Raw genomic sequence first — 25,218 nt, 5'->3', positions numbered from 1 at the left:
TGGTTAGAGTTTGTTCCTCTTGTGATTCTGTTATTCTCTACCAGCAGACCTGGAAGACTAGCTCTCTCCTGAATTTCAGTGGTCAGAGCACTCTCTGCAGGCAGGCTCTCTCTTTCAGGAAAGGTGCACAGATATCTGGCATTTGGACTTGCCTCCTGGCAGAAGATGAAGGCCTGAAACAGGACCTGTCCCAGAAGCTGTTAGCTTCTGTAGTCCATACTCTCACCTGTGCAGACTTGTCATGGTAGAGTTGAGGAACCAAGATGTGTCTCACAGGTGCTCCGTCAACTTCCTCCCTGGCCGGTTGGACACCTCTCCTCTGGCAGGGAAGGTACTCAGATGTCTGGAGCCCGAAAAGGGGGCTGCCTCAGAAGCACTGTGGCTCCTGCCTGTCCCAGAAACTGTTAGCTTCTGTAGTCCACACTCTCGCCTGCACAGAGTAGTCTTCATGGAATCCGGGAACCAAGATGTCTCCCGCAGATGCTCTGGCAACTTCCTCCCAGGCTGGGTGGACACCTCTCCTCTGGCAGGGAAGGTGCCCGGATGTCTGGAGCCTAAAACTGGGACTGTCTCAGAAGCTCTGTGGCTCCCTCCTGTCCCAGAAGCTGTTATCTTCTGTAATCTACACTGTGTTAGAACTTTTTGAGGTCAATCTGTCTCTGGGTGTGATTGGGGTGGGGCAGGTTGGAGAACACAGTTTGCTCCTGGGTGCAGATGGGAACCGGAAAAAATCGTGTGTCTCTAGCTGGGCTGAGGTTCCTGCATCCCTTGGACCCTGGTCAGGTGCCAGTTAGGCCAGATATTGGGGCAGTAGTGGTGGACTCACCTGTGAGCCTGGGTATTACAAACCTCCTGGGGTCAAGCTGTCTCTGGGTGTAATGGAGGTAGGGAAGACTAGAACACAGGATTTGCTCCTGGGTGCAAATGCAACCTAGAAGCTGCACTTTCATGTTTCAGGCAATTATATATTTTTGTCTTGTTTTATTTTATAAGTATTTCTACTGGCTTGCATCTCTAATACCATTACACTGAGAAAAAAATTGAATTCTAAATATTCCTTTCCAATATCATATTATTCTCAGTATTTACTTTAGAGTTCCCATAAACTAGCAAAACTCATCCTCTCTAGTCTCACGATGATTATCACGTTAGTAAAAGTATATCTTGCGCACAGGAAGAATGTAAAGTTCATTTTGAGACAATGGTTCTAGTATTTTTCTAAATTGTTCAATGATCTATACCAACTGAACTGAGACTGTTGCACAATTATTAACAATAACACAGAAATATCTAATACCTCCTATAACTATTGACATTTACATCAAGCCAAATATTCCTTTTTAAATATGTATGTAAATATAGCTAAAATTCAATCCAAATCTTGTAACCCTGTTATCAACACTTGATTTCCTAAAAACGGGATTTTATCTGGTTTCTGAAATTTATAGTTACACTTGGATATGTATTAACTAGGTAATATTTGTATAACATTTGTTGGAAAGATTAACAGCACATTAATATAAGGTTGATTCTCTGAACACATCCTCTATATGGTAGTAGTGTTGACACATTTATACAGGTTGTGTTGGAATGTGCAGTATGTGGATGATGAAGATATACAGTACTAAATCCTCTCTCCTCTTTAAAGATAATTATATTTCTCCAAGGCTTGTTGTTCTTATCTGTAAACAGGATATTTTCTAATAACTAGCATCATATAATCATTGTAAAATTATATGTAAGGGCCTCGGGATTCTTGGAGAACAACACCTTACATTTAAAAAACAAAACAAAAACAAAAATAAGCCTACTTTCAGTCTGCCTAGGCAATTTATCCACAACTTAAAAGAAAGGATTTACTTATATAAGTTCTCGTGAGAAATAAGTGAATTCTTTTAAAATGAATATATATTATTTATTATATATTATATAATATTATATATATATATATATATATATATATATATATATATAATCCTAACACAAATAATTGCCACATAAATCACGTAAAGGCAAAGAGCTTAAAATCTTGCAGAAGTTCAATAGTAGCAATGATTATTCCTATCACTTCATGTCTTCGGGAAGTCCTACAAGTTATATATGAGTGTATAAAGATAAGAATAGTGCAAATAAACAGAATTTAATATCATGAAATCAGTTAAGCATCTTGTGATAGCTACTCAGTGTATACTGAGTAAAAAAAAAAAAAAATCATCACAAATTTCTTGAATCCAAGAGGGTCTATGTATATACTCTGACAATTGCCTTCCTCAGAGCATCTTTTACATCTCTGTTCTTCAGACTATAGATAAGGTGGTTGAGCATAGGAATCACCACTGTGTAGAATTCAGAAAGCACCTTGTTCTTTTCAGTAGAGTAGTTCGACTTGGGCATCACATAAATAAAAGTAATGGTCCCATAGTAGAGAGTGACTGCAGTGAGGTAGGAGTTGCAGGTGGAGAAGGCCTTGTGGCATCCATCAGTGGAGTGCATCTTAAGGATGGTCATAAGTATGCAGATGTAGAAGACAGCTATGACAAGAACTGTCACCACAATAATGGAGCCAGAAGAGATAGACGGGATGATTCCAATAATGGAAACATCTGAGCAGGAAAGTTTCAGCAAAGGGGAGAAGTCACAGAAAAAGTGATCTATCTGATATGGTCCATAAAAGGACAGATTTAACAAACAGCCAGTAAATATCCAACCATTCATGCAGCCACCAACATAGGACATTCCCAACAATAGAAAACAGACTCTAGAGGACATGAGTGTCGAATACAGGAGAGGTGAACAGATTGCTACATAGCAATCATAGGCCATGGCAGCCAGTAGGAAGCACTCAGATGACCCAAATAATACTGTGATACAGAGCTCAGCTGCACAGGCAGCTACAGGTAAGGCTAGCTCATGTTCAAGGAGCTCCATAAGCATTATAACCGAGACCAAGGTTGAATATAAAATGTCTACAAAAGCCAGGTGGTTGAGGAATAGATACACTGGTGTGTGCAGCTGGGAGGAAATTCTTATCAATGTGATGATGCTGATATTGCCTACTAAAGTGACCATGTATACTCCTAGAAATATCACAAAAAAGGCTATACAGAATGTAGGGTCCTCTGTTGGTCCCAAAATGAATAACTCTGTCATGCTGGTATGGTTTCCACCATTCATCTCTTATGTGGATGGTTCCTGTTAAAGGAAATGAAAATATTTTTTAAATGTTATCATTTTGCACTTTGATTGTTTTTGTACTTGTTCATAGTTATTGCCTCTGCCCATCATGGAAATACTATATTCTTTGGAACTGAAATTTTCTCCTCCTATCATTGTAAAGTGAGAAGGATGAGCCTCACTATTTGTCATTTATAAATTTTGTATGTACTATTCTTTAAAGTTACTACTTATTACTTTACATTTAATATCTCTCTACAATGGTCCAGATCCATAATTCAATGATCCTTCGGTGCCCAGTGCTGATCCTGTGCCACAGAGCTATATACACAAATAACCCCAGGAGAGAGCCAGTCTCCAAGGAGTGACTACACAAATAGATCACCACTTAATTTCAAATTCCTGGCCAAAGAGGGACCATCCCAGAGCCATCAGGACACAGGAACCAAGGAGCGGCTGTGGACAGGATCCTTCCTTCTGGTCTGTCTGCACCCCAGAGATGACCCTGTGCCACACAGCCCTCCATACCTAAATTCCTTCCAGAGAGAACTGGTCTCCCAGGGGTACTGACACACAGGCCTGCAGGATGGACAAGCCACAGTCAAAGACAGCAACAACAGCTAACCCCAGAGACAGGCAGATGACAAAAGGCAAGTACAAGAAAATAAGCAACAGAAACCAAAGTTACTGTTGACAACATCAGAACACAGTTCTCCCACCATAGTCAGCCCTGGTTACCCCGACACACCAGAAAAGCAAGATGCTGAGTTAAAAATCACATCTCATAATGATGATAGAAGACTTTAAGGACATAAATAACTCACTTAAAGAAATACAAGAGGATAAAAGTAAACAGGTAGAAGACCTTAAAGATGAAATACCAAAAGAGAGAGAGAGAGAGAAGGAAGGAAGGAAGGAAGGAAGGAAGGAAGGAAGGAAGGAAGGAAGGAAGGAAGAAGACCCTTACAGGAAAACACAACCAAACTGGTGAAGGAACTGAACAAAACCATCCAAGATCTAAAAATGAGAATAGAAGCAATAAATAAATCACAAACAGAGACAACAGTGAGCATAGAAAACTTAGGAAAGGGATCAGGAGTCATATACGCAAGCATCACCAACAGAATACAAGAGATAGAAGAGAGACTCTTAGTTGCAGAAGATACCATAAAAACATTGACACAACAGTCAAAGAAAATGTGAAATGCAAAAAGCTCTTAGCCCAAAACACTCAGAAAATCCAGGACACAATGAGAAGACCAACCTAAGTATAATAGGTATAGAAGAGAGTGAAGATTCCCAACTAAAGGGCCAGGAAATATCTTCAACCAAATTATACAAGAAAACTTCCCAAACCTAAAGAAAGAGATGACCATGAACATACAAAAAGCCTAGAGAACTCCAAATAGTTTGGACCAGAAAAGAAATTCCTCCTGTCACATAATAATCAAAACACCAATGTACTAAACAAAAAAATAATACTAAAAGCAGTAAGGGAAAAAGGTCAAGTAACATATGAAGGCAGACCTATCAGAATTACACCAGACTTCTCACAAGAGACTATGAAAGCTAGAAGATCCTGAGCAGATGTCATACATACCTTAAGAGAACATAAATGCCAGCCCAGACTACTATAACCAGCAAAACTCTCAATTACTATACATGGAGAAACCAAGATATTCCATGACAAAACCAAATTTTCACAATATCTTTCCACATATCCAGCCCTACAAAGGACAATAGATGGGAAATGACAATATAAGGAGGGAAACTACACCCTAGAAAAAGAAAGAAAGTAATCTTCTTTCAATAAATCTAAAAGAAGATAACCACACAAACATAAAAATAACATAAAAATGACAGGAAGCGGGGGAGGAGGAAGAGGAGGAAGGAGGAGCGGCGGTAGGAGGAGGGCCGAGCGCGGCAGTCACGCCGACGCGGGAAGGAAGCAGAGCCCGCGGCTGCAGGGTTTTCATTTCATATGGGGGAATGGTAGTATGCTGGTCAGATTTTTGTCAACTGGACACAAGCTACAGTTATTTGGAAAGAAGAACTCTAAATTGAGAAAATGCCTCCATAAGATTTGCCTGTAGTTCCTGTTTGCAGGTTCCTGCCTGAGTCCCTGACCCGACTCTGTGATGGACTGTAATCAGAATGTAAAATAGCTTCAGAGGTTAAATGAAGCCAGGCAGAATACACCCATGAGGCATCGCAGCCCCTCCCATGTTTGGGCATAACTGCTCCAGAACCAAATTGACCCATTTGGATTAGTTAACTTTTGTCAAAATGAAGAAAATCAGTCTGAAGACCTTCAGGAAATCTTTTAACCTGAGTAAAAGCAAAGACGAAACTGAGTTCATGGTGGTTCAGCCCCAGTCCCTTGCTGGTGACTTCGTGAAAGATGACTCTTTATTCGGGAGCTGTTATGGCAAAGACATGGCCAGTTGTGACATTGGCAGTGAGGATGAGAAAGGGAAGAACAGATCCAAAAGCGAGAGCCTGATGGGCACTTTGAAGAGGCGGTTGTCCGCCAAGCAGAAGACCAAGGGCAAGGGCGGCACTGCGTCTACAGATGAGGACACCTTCTCCTCAGCTTCAGCTCCTGGTGGGCTCAAGGATGTGCGTGCTCCGCGGCCCATCCGCTCCACATCACTGAGAAGCCACCATTATAGCCCCACGCCCTGGCCGCTGCGTCCCACCAGCTCGGAGGAGACGTGCATCAAGATGGAGATGCGAGTGAAAGCACTGGTGCATGCTGCCAGCCCAGGACCAGTCAACGATGTGCGCAAGGATCTACGGGAGCTGCAGCCCAGGGATCTGCGGGAGCTGCAGCCCAGGGAGCTGCGAGACCTGCAGCCAGAGCCGTGCCCTGAGTCCCGCTGCAGCCCCAGCTCACCCGGGGACCTGAGCCTCCACCTGGAGGAACACGTGCCTGTAGTAATCGGACTCATGTCTCAGGACTACCTTCAGTACACCGTGCCTTTAGATGACGGGATGTGCCCTCTTGAAGGGCCGCGCAGCTGCTGCCTGGATACGTCTTCTCCCATGGAGGTGTCAGCCATACCCCTGCCGGGGCGAGTGGTGCCTTCTCCGAAGACGACAGTCATGTGGACCAGGACCTGGTTGTAGGCCCAGAGATCCTTGTGGATTCATCAGTGAACAATTTGTTGATTGGCACCACAGGAGTCATGTTGCAGAGCCCTAGAGGAGGTCATGATGACGCCCCTCCCCTCTCACCATTGCTACCTCCAATGCAGAATAACCCAATCCAAAGGAACTTCAGCGGCCTCTTCAGGCCTCTCAGGAAAATCTGGATGAAATGGATAAATGTCTGGACAGATACCAGGCACCAAATTTAAATCAGATTCAGAAAAATTATCTAAACAGTCCCATAACACCTAAAGAAATAGAAGGAGTCATTAAAAGACTCCCAAACTCTCCTCCTATTGATGGCTGACTAGGTCATCCTCTGCTAGATATGCAATTAGAGACGCAACTCCGGGGGGTGGGTGTACTGGTTAGTTCATATTGTCTAGTATAGGGGAATGCCAGGGCCAAGAAGTGGGAGTGAGTGGGTTGGGGAGCAGGGCAGGGGAAGGTTTGGAGGGCTTTGGGGATAGCATTTGAAATGTAAATGAACAAAATATCTAATAAAAAAAGAAAGAAAATATATGCCTAAAACAAAAAGAAAGAAAGAAAGAAAGAAAGAAAGAAAGAAAGAAAGAAAGAAAGAAAGAAAGAAAGAAAGAAAGAAAGAAAGAAAGAATCCAAACCAAAAGTAGCCCAGGGCCAAATGGTTATAGTGCAGAATTCTCTCAGACCTTCAAAGAAGACCTCTTCAAACTATTACACAAAAGAGAAACAGAGGCACACTATCCAATTCATTCTATGAAGGCACAATTATGCTAATACCAAAACCACACAAATACACAGAAAAGAAATAGAACTTCAGACCATGGTACTGGTACTGCAACAGTCAGCTAGATAAATAGAATAAAATTGAAGACCCAGAAATGAACCCACACACCTATAGTCACTTGAACTTTGACAAAGGAGCTAAAACCATCCAGTGGAAAAAAAGACAGCATTTTCAACAAATGGTGCTGGCTCAACAAGCGGTTATCATGCAGAAGAATTCGAATTGATCCATTCTTATCTCCTGTACAAAGCTCAAGTCTAAGTGGATCAAGGAACTCCACATAAAACTAGTCACTGAAACTTATAGAGAAGAAACTGGGGGGAAAACCACAAAGAAATAGGCACTGGGGAAAAATTCCTGACCAGAAGATCAATGGCTTGTGCTATAAGATCTAGAATTGACAAATGGGACTTCATAAAATTACAAAGCTTCTGTAAGGCAAAAGACACTGTCAATAAGACAAAAAGGCCACCAACAGATTAGGAAAGGATCTTTACCAATCCTAAATCTGATAGGGGACTAATATTCAATATATACAAAGAACTCAAGAAGATGGACTCCAGAAAATCAAATAACCCCATTAAAAATGGAGTACAGAGCTAAACAATGAATTCTCAACTGAGGAATACAGAATGGCTGAGACGCACCTGAAAAAATATTCAACATCCTTAATCATCAGGGAAATGCTAATCAAAACAACCCCGAGATTCCACCTCACATCAGTCAGAATGGCTAAGATCATAAACTTGGGTGACAGCAGATGCTGGAGAGGATGTGGTGAAAGAGGAACACTCCTCTGTTTCTGGTGGGATTTCAAGGTGGTACAATCACTCTGGAAATCAGTCTGGCAGTTCCTCAGAAAATTGGACATAGTATTACTGGAGGATCCAGCAATACCTCTCCTGGGCATATACACAGAAGATGTTACAACTTGTAATAAGGACATATATTCCACTATGTTCATAGCAGCCTTATTTATAATAGCCAGAAGCTGGAAAGAACCCTGATGTCCCTCAACAGAGGAACGAATAAAGAAAATGTGGTACATTTACACAATGGAGTACTACTCAGCTATTAAAAACAATGAACTTAGAAATTCACAGGCAAATGGATGGATCTGGAGGATATCATCCTGAGTAAGGTAATCCAATCACAAAAGAACTCACATGATATGCACTCACTGATGAGTAGATATTAGCCCAGAAACTTAGAATACCCAAGATACAATTTTCAAAACACATGAAACTCAAGAAAGAAGACCAAAGTGTTGATACTTTGTTCCTTCTTAGAATGGGGAAAAAATACCTATGGAAGGGGTTACAGAGACAACATTCAGAGCTGAGATGAAAGGATGGACCATCCAGAGACTGCCCCACCGGGGATCCATCCAATAAACAACCACCAAACCCAGACACTATTACATATGCCAGCAATATTTTGCTGACAGGACCCTGATATAGCTATCTCTTGTGAGTCTATGCCAGTTCCTGGCAAATACAGAAGTGGATGCTCATAGTCAACTATTGGATGGAACACAGGGCCTCCAATGGAGAAGCTAGAGAAAGTACCCAAGGAACAAAAGGGCACAATATGAGCTAAACAGTACCCCACCCCCTAGAGCTTGTGACTCTAGTTGCATATGTAGCAAAGAATGGCCTAGTTCACCATCAATGGGAGGAGATGCCCTTGGTCTTGGGAAGATTATATGCCCCAGTAGAGGGGAACGCCAGGTTCAGGAAGCAGGAGTGGGTGGGTTGGGGAGCAGGGTGGGGGAAGTGTATAGGAGACTTTCAGGGAGGAAACTAGGAAAGGGGATAGCATTTGAAATGTAAATGAAGAAAGTATCTAATAAAAAGTGAAAGAATGAAAACAATAAAAATTGCCAATTACCAACCAAAAATAAAATTAAAAACAGAAAGAAAAAAAAAGAAGTTGAAGCCTGAATACAAAGTGAACTATTCAATACTCTCACTGGCCAAAGATACACATGCAGTAGAGATGGTGATGGATGTCTTTGAGCACAAAGGGAGAGAAAAGATGCTCTCAACAAGTATGGCAAACACTTGGGGCTATCGCTGTCTGTCCCTTTGAGACACAGGCCCCTACATATTTTTATTTTCTTTTTTTTTTAATAGAAATGACTTCTGGAACCAGGTAACTCATTAAGACTTAGCTTGTCCTCCCTAGAGAGCATTTGTACGCTTTGATGTACTTTGAAATTATTTTTCATTGTTTTCCAAAAGCCAGTGAAATGGTTTTTGGTTTCCCAGAAGAATATAGGACACCCATAAAAAATAACTTATTTTATTCGTTAATGATAGCTAGTTTGGTTGATGTAAGAGGACTTTCCAGTTAAATTTTAAATCAAATTAAATATTCATGTTCAAAATCAAAGATAAAATAGTAAATAATGAACATAATACATTTTTCTGAAGAAACATTATTATGCTAATATTATGTATATTCGATTGACCCTCTGTTAGGTATCTTGAGCTTATATCTTCCAATCCCTCAATACAGCAAATAGGAAGGCCTTATGAGGCACCTGAGCACCCACATTGTTTTGCAGGCAATGCAACATGTGCATTAAATACTTGACTCAATTCACCCAAATATTCTGCCTTTTTCTCAGTGCCTTACTGTTTTGATGTAGGTATCCATCATTTATACATGACTGTGAAGAGTTCGTAGACTCCAGAGCATCTGAAAGTGATTTATTGTGGCATACATAACTATCAATGTCTACCCTTTTATACTGCACCAGGCATTTATTTTATGCATATTGTATTATCATTTGTCTACATGCATATTTATTGATTCAAAACCATCAGAGTATTTTTCTTCTCCTACAGGTGAAAGTAGGTCTCACTGTGGATCTTGAAATGACACTGTAAGGCAGTTCCAACTTCTATCAAGCAGATTCTAAGACCCACAACCTGGGTAAAATAAAGATGCCTGTGACCATAGAGACAGACCTAAAGACCCAATGTGATTTCTTTCATTTGCCAAAACTATGGTATTTCAGCACCTCCCAAACACACATTGAGAGTCCTGACTGTTCTGAGATTTCACAGTTTTCCACTTAAGGGCATTCCCATGGAACCTAAGGAAATGCAGCAAACTTAGCATCTCTGCTGACTTGTGTGCTTGTGCGTGTGTGTGCCTACATCTTAATCCCAACCCTATAGACCATGGAACTGGAATTAGACAGTCAGTCACCCATAGGATAGCCATGATCCATGTTGACTGGAACCCTCATTGACATGGATCATACTGTAGATTCAGAAACTGTTAGTTGAAATAGATACAAACTCACCAAAAAAGGAGGATGACCCACTAGTCCTATATTCCACTACAAAAGAAAATAAACTTTAAAATTGCCATCAATACAAATCCAAATGAAAGAAAGTAGAATTCTAGAGCTAAATGCAAAAGAAATACATAAGAACTATAAACTATAAAGAATTAAAAAACAGAAAATGCTTCTAGTTCATCTAAGTTTGTATGTCTTAAAACAATATATTGTTCATAATAAAATCTTATTCCTCCTCTTTACAACTAGTTCACCCCTTTCAACCGGTATTCAAATCCAAATAAATTTCAAAATTGACTTAAAAACATGTACAAAATTTCCACAATTTTATCATAGTTTCAATGACTATGTGGTTAAATTTATTGCTTATAATTGCATTTTATATTATCTTACTTTTTAAAAGATTTTTCCTGTTACTACTTATAACTTTAATGATAATATTGATGAGTTTTACATTGATAAGGCCCACTTGGGTTTTTTTTTTTTTTTACTTTTTTATGAATCAGTCCATTCATTTACATCTCAAGTGATATCTCCCTTCCCAAATAACCTTCCACAACCCCTCCATCCCATCTGCCCTTTTCCCGCCTCTCCTTTGCCTCTATTAGGGTGCAGATGTTGGCAAGGATGTGAAGAAAGAGGAACACTCCTTCATTTCTGGTGATATTGCAAGCTGGTAAAACCACTTTGGAAATCAATCTGGTAGTTCCTGAGAACATTGGAAATAGCTCTACCTGAAGACCCAGCTATACCACCACTGGGCATATACCCAAAAGATACTCCAACATATAACAAGGATACATGCTCCACTATGTTCATAGAGGCCTTATTTATGATAGCAAGAAGCTGGAAAGAACCCAGATGTCCCTCAACAGAGGAATGGATACAGAAAATGTGGTTTTACACAATGGAGAACTACTCAGCTATTAAAAACAATTAATTCATGAAATTCTTAGGCAAATGGATGAAACTAGAAAATATTCTGAGTGATTTAACCTAGAAACAAAAGAACATATGTGGTATGTACTCACTGATAAGTGGATATTAGCCCAAAAGCTCACAATGCCCATAATACAAACCACTGACTATATGGAGCTTAGGTGGAAGGAAAACCAGGGTATGGATGCTTCAATCAGCACTTAAAATGTAAACGAATAAAATGATATATTTTTAAAAAAGAAAATAAAAGAAAGTGGGGAATAGCCTTGAAGGCACTAGCACAGGACACAATATCTTGAAGAGAAAGCACCAACAGCTCGGGAACTCAGATCAACAATTAATAATCAGGAACTCGTGAAACTGAAAAGCTTTTGTAAGGCAAAGAACAACATCAAATGGACAAAATGGTCATCTAAAGAATGGGAAAATATTTTTTACACACTCCACATCTGACAGAGAGCTGATATTGAAAATATACAACAAACTCAAGAAACTAGACATCATCATCAACAACAAGAACAATTAAAAACCTGATATAGAACTAAACAAAGGATCCGCAACACAGGAATCCCTAATATCTGAGAAGCACTTAGAAAAATGTTCAACAACCTTCATCATCAGAGAAATGTAATTCAAACCAGTTTTGTGCTTTCATCTTACACCTGTCAGAATGGCTAAGATCAAAAACCTAAGCTGCAGTTGATGATAGGAAGTACAATCCACCATTGCTGGTAAGAGTGGAAACTTGTACAACCACTTTGGAAATCAATTTGGTAGTTTTTTTTTTTTTTCAGAAAATTAGGAATAGATATACCACAAGACCCATCTATACCACCAGTGAGTATATACTCAAAGTTGCTCCACCATACCATGAGGATACTTGCTCAAATATATTCATAGCAGATTTATTCATAATAGCCAGAAACTGGAAACAATATAGATGTCTCTCAACCAATGGATGGAAAAAGGAAATGAAGTACATTTACACAAAGAAGTATTACTTAGTCATTAAAAACAATGACATCACAAAATGTGCAGGCAAATGGATGGAATTAGAAAATGTCATCCTGAGTGAGGTAACCCAGACCCAGAAAAAAAAATATTAGGTATGTCCATACTTATAAGTGGATGATAGTCATAAAGTCCAGGATAGCCATGCTACAAATCACAGACCCAAAGAAACTAAGTGACATGGAGAAGACAGGAGGGGAAGTTTAAATCTCATGGAGAAAAGGAAATAGATTACACATTGTGAGTGGATGGAGGGCAGGGTCTAGGTGGGGGAGGAAGTGCCGATGGGAACAGGAGGGATGAGATTCAGGGAGGACAGAAGGAGAAAGTACAGGGAAAGACAACTGAATTAAGGGGGGATCTCTGAGATGAGCTAGAAACCTAGGACAATGGAAACCATGAGGAATCTATGAGGGCGACCCTACCAAACACTCCTAGCAGTGAGGGATATGAAATCTGATCCAGCCGTCTCTTGCAACCAATATAGCTATTGGGGTACAAACATAGCCACAAACAGCCCCACAATTTGTGCTGCTTTCAAGATGTACAGGGATAAAGATAGACCACAATTTGGGGGAAGGTTCAACCAATGACAGGCCCAGCTTGAGACCTATATCATGAAAGGAATCCTGCCCCTGATACTTTTAATTATATTCTGATATACTTGCAGATAGGAGCCTAGCATAACGGTCATTTTGGCTTAACCCCCAAAATTCCACCAGGAAATGCCTACAACTGATCAACACCTTCAACAAAGTAGCTGGGCACAAAACTAACTCAAAGTAACCAGTAGCTCTCCTTAATACAATGATAAAATGGCCAAAAACAAAATTCAGGAAACAACATCCTTTACAATAGTCACAAATAATATAAAATATCTTGGTGTAACTCTAACCAAGCAAGAGAAAGATCTGTATAACAAGAACTTCAAGTCCCTGAAGAAAGAAACGAAAGAAGATATCAGAAGATGGAAATATCTTCCATGCTCATGAATAGGTAGGAATAACTGAAAAAAATGGCCATCTTACGAAAAGTCATCTACAGATTCAGTGCCATTCCCATCAAAATTCTGAAGTGGAAACTTCTAGTTTCTGTGGAAAGTCAGTGATGTCAAATGATGTTTTACACTGGCATAACCTCACAAAAGTGGATGCTCACAGTCATCTATTGGATGGAACACAGTGTCCCCAGTGAAGGAACTAGAGAAAGTACCCAAGAAGCTGAAGGGGTCTGCAGCCCTATAGAACAGCAATATGAACTAACCAGCACCCCCAGAGCTCCTTGGGACTAAACCACCAATCAAAGAAAACACGTTGAGGGATTCATGTCTCTAGCTGCATATGGCCCTACTCGGCCATCAATGGGAGGAGAGGCCCTTGGTCTTGCAAAGATTCTATGCCCCAGTATAGAGGAATGCCACGGCCAAGAAGTGGGAGTGGGTGGGTTAGGGAGCAGGGATAGGGGGAAGGATATAGGGGGTTTTTGGAGAGGAAACTAGGAAAGGGGATAGCATTTGAAATGTAAATGAAGAAAATATCTAATAAAAATGTTTTTAAATGGTGTTTTGCTAAAGCAGATATGTGAAAGAATGTTTTCCTGAAAAGATACAGGTGAAAGGATGTTTTGCTATAGCAAACAGGTAAAAGGACATATGATGAAGGAGTATAAATATGACCCTACAGACAGTAGGAGCTGGATCATTGGTTTGGTTTGTTCACTGTTGCTATTCTTCACTAAGGATACGCATGTTTTGGTTCACCTTACATGGCATAGTTGAGCTCTACTTGTGGTAACCCAGCTATTGGATAAACTCAAAGAACTGCTCATGAGGATCCTGGAGCTTTTTACCCCTTCAGCAGCTTCAGGCAGGTTGGAGACCCTTGTGATTTCTTCAGGATTGAACTACAGCTTCTGGTTCATGTGTGGTGTCTATCTGCCTAGAAGACTGTCCTGTAGCTGTGGATTTGTATTTGGTGTTTGCTACAGGACTGAAGTGCCAACAAAAAAAATTGAGCTCACCACCAAAGAACTACTGCTAAACAGATCTACTTCTTTATCCTAATAACCTCTTTCCACTACCTCTAGTTAGTGAGCAAGAGGAGAGGTTGAACCTTTATTAACATAGGTTTTGAAATGTAACATAAGAAAATACCTAATTAAAAAAAAGAAAAGAAAAAAAAACATAGGTTGGGAAAAAATTATACCTACTGTCTTAGTCAGGGTTTCTATTCCTGCACAAACATCATGACCAAGAAGCAAGCTGGGGAGGAAGGGGTTTATTCGGCTTACATTTCCATACTGCTGTTGATCACCAAAGGATGCAGGACTGGAACTCAAACAGGTCAGAAAGCAGGAGCTGACGCAGAGGCCATGGAGGGATGTTCTTTACTGGCTTGCTTCACCTGGCTTGCTCAGCCTGCTCTCTTATAGAACCCAAGACTACCAGCCCAGAGATGGTCTCACCCACAAGGGGCCTTTCCCCTTGATCACTAATTGAGAAAATGCCTTACAGTTGGATCTCATGGAGGCATTTCCTCAACAGAAGCTCCTTTCTCTGTGATAACTCCAGCTGTGTCAAGTTGACACAAAACTAGCCAGTACAATTGACCCCTTGTCAACTTGACACACAAAAACATCACTAGTAAGCCTCAACCCTTACAATCTTATTCATCCCCAAGATCTAAATAACTTTAAAAGTCCCACAGCCTTTACATATTCTTAAAATTTCAATCTCTTTAAAATATCCATCTTTTTTAAAATCCAAAGTCTTTTTACAATTAAAAGTCTCTTAAATGTGGGCTCCACTACAACAGTTTCTTCCTTCAAGAGGGAAAATATCAGGGCACAGTCACAATCAAAAGCAAAAGTCAATCTCCAACTGTCCAATGTCTGGGATCCAACTCACGATCTTCTGGGCTCCTCCAAGGGCTTGGGTCACTTCTCCAGCCATGCCCTTTGTAGCACACGCATCATCCTCTAGGCTCCAGATGCCTGTACCCCACTGCTGCTGCTGCTCTTGGTGGTCATCTCATGGTACTGGCATCTCCAAAACACTGCATGACCCCTTCAGTCCTGGGCCTTCAATTGCAACTGAGGCTGCACCTTCACCAATGGCCTTCCATGGCCTCTCACAGTACCGAGCCTCAGCTGCTTTGCGTGACCCCTTCATGCCTTCAAAACCAGTACCACCTGGGTGACCCTTACATATTACCAAGTCCCACTGCAGCAGGAGTACAACCTTGGCCATCTCTGGAACACAGCCTCTTTGTGCTTTCAGAAAACACTTCCCAGAAGATGTCACCTCAATGATGCTGGTCTCTTCTTAATCACCGCTAATTTCTTAGCTCCAGCTAACCAGCATCAATAGTCCCAGTAATGCAAAGTTTTTGCTTTGGTAGTTCTGGTATCTTGTTAATCACAGCTGATTCTTCAGCCCCAGCTAACCAGAACTACAGAATCTTCACAATCAAAACAGCAATGGCCCTGAAAAGAGTCTTAATTTTCCCTCTGAAATTTCACAAACCAGAGCTCCATCTTCTGCGGTGTTCTCAACATTATCTTCCAAGCTCCTACACGACATCCGACAGAGCTCTTAACAACGGATGGATCTTCAAGCCCAAAGTTCCAAAGTCCTTCCACAGTCCTCCCCAAAACATGGTCAGATTGTCACAGGAATACCCCACTCCTGGTACCAATTTGTCTTAGTCAGGGTTTCTATTCCTGCACAAACATCATGACCAAGAAGCAAGTTGGGGAGGAAGGGGTTTATTCGGCTTACATTTCCATACTGCTGTTGATCACCAAAGGATGCAGGACTGGAACTCAAACGGGTCAGAAAGCAGGAGCTGACGCAGAGGCCATGGAGGGATGTTCTTTACTGGCTTGCTTCACCTGGCTTGCTCAGCCTGCTCTCTTATAGAACCCAAGACTACCAGCCCAGAGATGGTCTCACCCACAAAGGGCCTTTCCCCCTTGATCACTAATTGAGAAAATGCCTTACAGTTGGATCTCATGGAGGCATTTCCTCAACAGAAGCTCCTTTCTCTGTGATAACTCCAGCTGTGTCAAGTTGACACAAAACTAGCCAGTACACCTACAAAACTCCAATGCAAGTTTTCACCGAACTTGAAATAGCAATTCTCAACTTTGTACAGAAAAACAAAAAATACCAGGATAGCAAAAACAGCTCTGAATAAAAAAGAATGTCAGTAGAAATCACCATCCCTGACCTCAGACTATACTACAGAGCAATAGTGACAAAAACTGTATGGTGTTGGTACAGACACAGACATGTTGATCAATGGAATCAAAGTGAAGACCCAGAAATAAACCTACAGACCTATGACCACTTCATTTTTATATAGAATCCAAAACCATTCAAGGAAAAAAAAAAAGCATCTTGAACAAACAGTTCTGGTCTAACTGGATGTCTACATGTAGGAGAGTGAAAATAGACACAAATGTATTACCCTGCACAAAACTCAAGTCCAAATGGATCAGGACCTCAACATAAAATTGGAAATACTTACTCTCATAGAAGAGATATTGGGAAATAGCCTTGAACTCATTGGAACAGGAGACAATTTCATAAACAGAACACCAATGGCTCAGGCTCTAAGATCAATAATTGATAAATGGGACCTCAGGAAACTGCAAAGCTTCTGTAAGGCAAAAGACATTGTCAATAGGACAAAGTCATAGTCTGGAGTTTGGGAAAAGAGCTTCACCAGCCCTACATCTGACAGAAGGTTAATATTCAAATTTTATTTTTTTAAAAACCTCAAAAAGTTAGACACCAACAACCCAAATAAGCCAACTAAAAAATGGTGCAAAGAGCTAGACAGAGAATTTTCAACAGAGAAAGCACTTAAAATTTTTTCAAAGTCCTTAGTCATCGAGGAAATACAAATGGGACCTCATGAAACTGCACAGCTTCTGTAAGGCAAAGGACACTGCTGATAGGGAAAAATGGCAGCCTACAGATTGGGGGGAAAAACTTTACTAACCCTATATCTGATAGAGGGCTAATATCCAAAATGTACAAAGAACTTAAGAAGTTAGACTCCAGAAAACCAAATAATGAAATTAAAAAAAACAAGAATTCAAACTGAGCAATCTCAAATGACTGAGAAGTGCCTAAAGAAATGTTCAAAGTCCTCAGCAATCAGAGAAATGCAAATCAAAATGACTCTGAGATTCCAACTTAAACAAATCAGAATGGCTAAGATCAAAACCTCAGGTGACAACACATCTTGGAGAGGATGTGGAGAAAGAAGAATGCTCCTCCATTGCTGGTGGGGTTGCAAACTGATACAACCACTCTGGAAATCAATCTGGAGGTTCCTCAGAAAAATGTAAAGAGATCTACCTGAAGACCCAGCTATACCACTCTTGGGAATATACCCAAAAGATGCCCCACCATGCCACAGGGGCAAGTGTTCCACTATGTTCATAGCGGTCATATTTGTGATAGCCAGAACCTGGAAACAACCTAGATGTCCCACAACAGAAGAATGGATACAGAAAATGTGGTTCATTTACACAATGGAATACTACTCAGCATTAAGAACTAGGACATTCTGAGTTTTGCAGGCAAATGGATGGAACTAGAAAATATCATCCTGAGAGAAGTAACTCAGACCCAGTAGAACATGCATGGTGTGTACTCACTAATAAGTGGATAATAGCTTTTTTAAAAAGTACAGAATACCCAAGATACAGTCCACATAACAAAAAGCTCAACAAGCTGAAGTGCCCAAGTGAGGATGCCTCAATCCCACTTGGGAGAGAGAAGAAAGCAATCATAAGTGGGGAGGGAGGGAGGGACCTGAAAAGGAAAGTAGACAGGGTGGGGCAGAGTGGGGGGGGGACCTGATCTGGTATTGGGTGATGGAAAAGGAGTGAAGCCCTGAGGGCCAGCAGAAAGAATGTTAACAGGCAACCTCAGGAAATAGGAGGTTGGGGGGACCCCCCACAGGAATGCACCAGACACCTGGGAGGTGAGAAACTCTCAAGACACAAAGGGAGGGACCTTAGGTGAAACTCCCTCCTGACAGTAGGGAGGGGGAACTTATAGAGTCACCTCTAGCAGGAAGACAGGACATCAAGTGAGGGATGGGTTGCTCCCCAAAGTCACATCTCTGACCCGTAATTATTCCTGTCTGAAAGAATTACAGGGATGGAAATGGAGAGGACCCTGAGGAAAACAAGGTCCAGCAACAGGCCTAAACTGGGGTCCAGCTCAAGGGGAGGTCCCAAGGCCTAACACTATTACTGAGGCTATGGAGCACTCACAAAAAGGGACCTATCATGATTGCCCTCCAAAAAAACCAACAAGCAGATGAAAGAGTCACATGCAGATATATACACCCAACCAATGGACAGAAGCAGCTGACCCCTGTTGTTGAATTAGGGAAGGCTGAAAGAAGCTGAGGAGAAGGGCAATCCTGTAGAAGGACCAGCAGTCTCATTTAATCTGGACCCCTGAGATCTCTCAAACACTGGACCACCAAACAGACAGCATACACCAGTTGATATGAGGCCCCCAACACACATACAATAGAGGACTTCCGGGTCTGTGTTCATTCAGAGATGATACACCTAACCCTCAAGAGACTAGAGGCCCCAGAGAGTTTAGAGGTAAGGTGGGATGGGGAGTGGAGGCATACACTTGGAGACAGGAGGTGGGGAGGAGGCATGGGATGTGGAGCAGACAGAGGGTGGATGGGGGTGTCGGGAGGGGAATGGAATATATAGTGTAAAAATTATAAATTAAAAATAAAATAAAATTTTAAAAAATGGGGTAGAGAGCTAAACAGAATTCACAACAGATGAATCACAAATGGCCACTAGAAAATTCTAGATGCCAAGGAAATGAGAGGCTCTCTGGACACAAAGTGGATGAAATTAGCTGAAATCCCCAACAGCAAGGAGATAAAAGCTAAAAACACTACCACCAATAGATAGATATGGCACCCAGTTGAGGGATGGGGGCCATCCATCCATCTCAAAATTTTTAACCCATATTATTTCTGTCTAAAGGAGACACAGGGACAAAGAATGGAGCAGAGACTGAAGGAAAGACCATCCAGAGACCGCCCCACCTGCGATCCGTCCCATGCTCAGACACCAAACCCAGACAGTACTGCTGATGCCAAGAAGAGCTTTCAGACAGGAGCCTGGTATAGCTGTCCTCTGAGAGGCTCTGCCAGCACCTGACTAAGACAGATTCAAATACAGCCAACCACAGGACTGCGTCCCAGAGACCCCAATGAAAGAGTTAGGGAAAGGACTGAAGGAGATGAAAGGGATTACATCCCCATAGAAGAACAACAATATCAACTAACCAGATCCCTCAGAGCTCCCAGGGACTAAACCACCAACCAAAGAGTATACATGAATCAGTCCATGGCTCCCTTTAGATATGTAGCAGAGGACTGCCTTATCTGGCATCAATGGCAGTGGAGGTGCTTGGTCCTGTAGAGGTTTGTTGCCCCAGTGAAGGGGGATTCTAGGGGTGGTGAGGCAAGACGTGGTGGGTGGGTGGGGTATCACCCTCTTAGAGGCAAAGAGAAAGGGGAATGGGGTCAAGGTTTGCAGAGGCGAGACAGGGAAGGAGGACAACACTTGAAATGTAAGTAAATAAAATGATTAATAATTTTAAAAAGAAAAGAAAATGTGGTACATCTACACAATGGGATACTATTTGGCTATGAAAAGTAGAAACATCATGAATTTTGCAGCTAATGGATGGATCTTGAAAATATCATTCTGAATGCAATAACCCAATCCAAAAAGGGCATGCATGGTGTTGATTCACTTATAAGTGAATATTAGTAATAAAATACCAGACGCCCATGCTATACTCCACAACCCCAAGGAGGCTGTACAGGAAGAAGGGTACAACAAGATACTTTAATCTCACTTAGAGATTATTCCTCCTTAGAAGGGGGAATAAATAAGTCATAAGAGGCAGGTGGAAGAAGGGAACAGGAAGGGAGGGGAGATGGGAAGAGGAATGAGAAGATTCGGGATCAGGTATAGGGAAGGACAGGACGATGGCCATGAAAACAAATGGAAATCTGCAACTGTTGGGGGTTAGGAGGTGGGATACATCTCCAGGAAGAGACAGAGACCTTAGATAAGGGAGGCACCCAAGAATCAATGAGGGTGACCTTACCTGTGACACATAGCATTGGGGATGAGGAACCTGAAGAGGCCATCTTCTGTAGTCAGTCAGAAACCCCAGTGGAAAGATAGAGACATTAATCCACCCACAAAAATTTCAACCCAAAATGTATCCTGCCTTTAAAAAAAAATGCAGGGACAGAGGATGGAACAAACTGAGGGAATGGCCAACCAATAACCAGCCCAACTTGAGACTCATCCCATGGGCAAGCACCAATCCCTTACCTGTTAACAATATTCAGTTCTGTTTGCAGACAAGAGTCTATCATGGCTGTCCTCTGAGAGGCTTCACCCACCAATTGATTCAGACAGATGCAGACACCCACAGCCAAACAGTGGATTCAGCCTGGCGACTCTTATGGAATAATAGGAGTAAGGATTGCAGCCTCTACAGAGACAAGAAGTCCACAGGAAGACCAACAAAATCAACTCACCTGGACCCTTGGGACTCTCAGAAACTGAACCACCAACTAAAGAACAATAGTCTCACTGCATATATATAGCAGAAGTGCAGCTTGGTCTTCATATGGGCTCCAAACAACTGGAGCATCAACTATACCAAAAGTTGGTGCCTGTATGTGGGATATGTTCTTCTAACTGGGCTACCCTGCCTGGCTTCAGTGAGAGAAGAAGCACCTAGCCTAGCAGAAACTTGCAGTGCCAGGGTGGGAGGATAGCCAGGGGTCTTCCACCCACTACAGGAAAATGGAAGGGGGATGGGAGAAGAATTGTGGGGGAGACAATGAGTGAGATGTAAAGTAAAGAAGAGAAAGAAAGAAAGTAAGAGAGAGAGAGAGAGGGAGGGAGGGAGGGAGGGAGGAAGGAAGGAAGGAAGGAAGGAAGGAAGGAAGGAAGGAAGGAAGGAAGAAAGAAAGAAAGAAAGAAAGAAAGAAAGAAAGAAAGAAAGAAAGAAAGAAAGAAAGAAAGAAAGAAAGAAAGAAAGAAAGAAAGAAAGAAAGAAAGAAACCTTTCTTTCTAGGGTGTATGCTAAAAAAGAAGAGTGGGCATTCAAACAAGGCAAGGTTAAGTAAGATACCCCAGTATAAAGGAATGCCAGGGCCAGGAATGGGAGTGGGTAGGTTGGGGAGCAGGGGAAGGGGGGAGGGGGTTTTCAGAGGGGAAAATAAGAAAGAGGATAGCATTCAAAATGTAAATAAAGAAAATATCTAATTTTAAAAGAAATGTAAATAAATAAAGAAAATATCTAATAAAAAGAAAAGAAAAAACGAAAAAAAACTTAGAGACTTCATCTTTATGTAGGTAAGGTTTCTATGTCCTCTACTTGACCCTTGAACTTCACACTCTACCTCCATGAAGAAAACTGTATAGTCAAACTCTGACTAATCTTCTCAGTATGTTATGTGGTTTTTATATCAACTGTACAAGGGTCCACCCATAAGTGATAGACTGCAGCCAGCAGCAGTGCCCACTCACAGAAGGCAGACGATGAAGCAGTTCCTCCTCTCCTTGTTGCACAGCCATTTAACAATATTTACTCTTTATTATCTATATTTTAGGTCAAGTTATGCAAATTTATTCAATTTTCTTAATAGTTTTTCTTCATAGGAAATTTTTTATATAGGAAAAAAATCTAAAATGCAAAACTACATAATCCCATTTCCATTTAACTTATCCTGTTAGCTTTCAGTCTTCAGTATAAATCTCCAATAAAAATACTATGAACTTTAATGGTATAGACAACTAAATATATTCTGTCTTGTGGAAGTTTATAAATATCTCTATTTCCTCTTGTTTCTAATCCTATTACACTAAGAAAAAAGACTTGAATTATAAATCTTATTTTCTAATATCATAATTTTCTCAGTATTTTTTATAAAGAATCCATGACCTAACAAAACTCTTAATCTTTCCAGTATCATGATGATGATCAGATTAGTTAAAGTAGATCTTGTTCACAGGAACAATGTGAAGTTCATTCCAAGATAATAGTTCTAGTAGTTTTTATAAGTTCTAATTTATTCACTGATTTGTATTGGCAGACTCTAGCACAGCCATTAACAACAACATGGAAATTTTTAAATGCCCCTTCTAACACTCTTCAAGTATTAATATTTATATCATTTCAAAGACTGTTTTCAAGTGTGTACATAAATATGGCTAAAACTCAAGCCAAATCTTCTAAATATGTTATAAAGACCTGGTTTCCTAAAAAAAAATGATAATTTATCTGGGGCTTTTTGAGATTATTTCTTACTCTCTGATATATGTAACGTAGATAATATTAGCATAACATTTATTAGAAAGGTTCACTCAACACTAACTTAAGATTGATAACTCTCAATACATTCTCTATATGATAGCAGTGCTGACACCACTAAACAGGTTGTGCTGGAGTGTGCAGTAAGTGCATGATGCAGAGGATCACCACTAAATCCACACTTCTCTGTAGAAATCTATCCTGTTTCTCCAAGAGTCACTTTTCTTGTCTATAAACAGAGTAATTTATAATACCCAATCTAATAGATTCATTGTAAAATTAAATGTAGAGACTACAGATCTTGAGAGAACAACAACTTAGATAACAAAAACATCAATTCTTGCCTTCACAACTATATAGGCAATCTACATTCCGTCTTTACTCAGGCAATTTATACATACACACAAAGAGGGAAAAAAACAGTGGTACTACATATTTATGATGTTGTGAGAAATAAGTGAATTCACATAAAAAAGAAACTAAAATTTAGTCTGACATTAAACAGGATTTAGTATCCAGTAATCACTTAGGTATATGTAATAAATACTCAGTGTGCCATGGGTAAAGTAAACCTCCACAAATTTCTTGAATTCAACAGAGTCTATGAATATACTCTGACAGTAGCTTTCCTCAGAGCCTCCTTTACATCTCTGTTCCTCAGACTATAGATGAGAGGATTCAGCATAGGAATCACCACTGTGTAGAATACAGAAAGCACCTTGTTCTGTTCAGTAGAATAGTTCGACTTGGGCATCACATAAATGAAGGTAATGGTCCCATAGTAGAGAGTGACTGCAGTGAGGTGGGAGGTGCAGGTGGAGAAGGCCTTGTGGCGACCCTCGGTGGAGCGCATATTCAGGATGGTAATAAGAATGTAAATGTAGGAGACAGCTATGACAAAAACTGTCACCACAATAATGGAGCCAGAAGAGATAGAGGGGATGATTCCAATAATGGAGACATCTGAGCAGGAAAGTTTCAGCAAAGGGGAGAAGTCACAGAAAAAGTGATCTATCTGATTTGGTCCACAAAAGGACAAACTTAACAAACAACCAGTAAATGTCCAACCATTCATGCAGCCACCAACATAGGACATTCCCAGCAATAGAAAACAGACTCTAGGGGACATGAGTGTCGAATACAGGAGAGGTGAACAGATTGCTACATAGCGATCATAGGCCATGGCAGCCAGTAGGAAGCACTCAGCTGACCCAAATGACACTGTGATACAGAGCTGAGCTGCACAGGCAGCTACAGGTAAGGCTAGCCCATGTCCAAGGAGCTCCATATGCATTATAACTGAGACCGAGGTTGAATATAAAATGTCTACAAAAGCCAGGTGGCTGAGGAATAGGTACATGGGTGTGTGCAGCTGGGAGGAAATTCTTATCAACGTGATGATGCTGATATTGCCTACTAAAGTGACAATGTATACTCCTAGAAATATCACAAAAAAGACTATACACAGCTTGGGGTCCTCTGTTAGTCCCAAGATGATTAGCTCTGCCACCGTGGTATGGTTTTCAGCCTCCATCTCTTGTGTGAATTGTTCCTGTTGAGGGAAATGAAAATATTTGTGTTTGTAATTTTCTCAATTTGCACATCGCTGTATTTCTTTGATTGTCCTCATACTTTTTCATGGTTATGTCCATTGCCCAGCACATGAATACCATTTTTTCTTGGAAATGTGGTTTTGTCATTTTCTCTGTGAATAAAATGAGACTGATGAGCCTCACTCTCTGTCACTTGTTATTTTGTCATATGTTCTATTTCTTAAAAGTTCCTACTTCATTATCTCTCTACAACAGTTAAAATCCATAACTGCAATGATCTATTTATTCTTATGATACTCATTATTTATAGAAATTTCCACATATACCTCTTACACTGTGTTCCCATATCAAAACTAATCATTTTCTTCAACCACTCCACCTGTATTTCATATCTGAATGATACTGTTTAGCTTTCTCTGTCTTCAACCTGGGAGGCTTCCTTGCTTTTTTATGTTGTGTTTTGTGTAATAAAATATAATTTTACATGCTATTTACTTCCCAATTTGCCAACTTTTTAACATAAAAACATAGATATCACCCCCAAATGTCATATAACTATCTACTTCTGGAGCCAAATATGAGTGATCATGGACCAGGAACATGAAGTCAGATGGCCCAAATATCATTATCCTATGTGACAACAGTTTTATGAGGATTTTTATAGATACAGAACAAAAGGAAGCTATAAGTCAAGTCATTTAACAAATATATTTGTGAAACTATCAGGTAGTTAGGTTATACAAATAGTGGTGAACTCTGTTATAGGTGTCAGATGTTGTCTGATTACACCCTTAGCTTTGGGGTTCTTAAAAGTGAAGAGTCTAAGGATACATCCCAAAGGTTTTTTTATAATAGTACAAAACTGTTATATTAAACATAGAAAGTGGCACTGAGTGGCTATTAA

The 25,218-nt window shown here is 40.6% G+C and overlaps 2 protein-coding genes and 1 pseudogene across 2 annotated transcripts; 1 reads left to right on the top strand and 2 right to left on the bottom strand.

Annotated features, from left to right (window-relative positions):
- Positions 1-2,241: 2,241 nt before the first annotated feature.
- On the bottom strand, positions 2,242-3,174 carry Olfr474 (olfactory receptor 474). Its single transcript, NM_146495.1, has one exon. It carries the CDS (start codon positions 3,172-3,174, stop codon positions 2,242-2,244), a length of 933 nt encoding a protein of 310 aa, NP_666706.1.
- Positions 5,333-6,472, top strand: Gm9449 (predicted gene 9449; annotated as a pseudogene).
- On the bottom strand, positions 23,363-24,295 carry Olfr473 (olfactory receptor 473). The gene has a single exon (NM_146775.1). The coding sequence runs from the start codon at positions 24,293-24,295 to the stop codon at positions 23,363-23,365; it is 933 nt and encodes a 310-aa protein (NP_666986.1).
- Positions 24,296-25,218: the final 923 nt, after the last annotated feature.

This window comes from Mus musculus, chromosome 7 (genome assembly GCF_000001635.26).
Source record: "Mus musculus strain C57BL/6J chromosome 7, GRCm38.p6 C57BL/6J".
Lineage (NCBI taxonomy): Eukaryota > Metazoa > Chordata > Mammalia > Rodentia > Muridae > Mus > Mus musculus.
Note: the sequence above shows the minus strand (reverse complement) of the source record. Positions and strands in the feature narration are given on the sequence as shown.

What these genes read in the sequence shown, in the direction of transcription:
- Olfr474 (NM_146495.1), bottom strand. Translation starts at nt 3,174, where the DNA reads ATGAATGGTGGAAACCATACCAGCATGACAGAGTTATTCATTTTGGGA.
- Olfr473 (NM_146775.1), bottom strand. Translation starts at nt 24,295, where the DNA reads ATGGAGGCTGAAAACCATACCACGGTGGCAGAGCTAATCATCTTGGGA.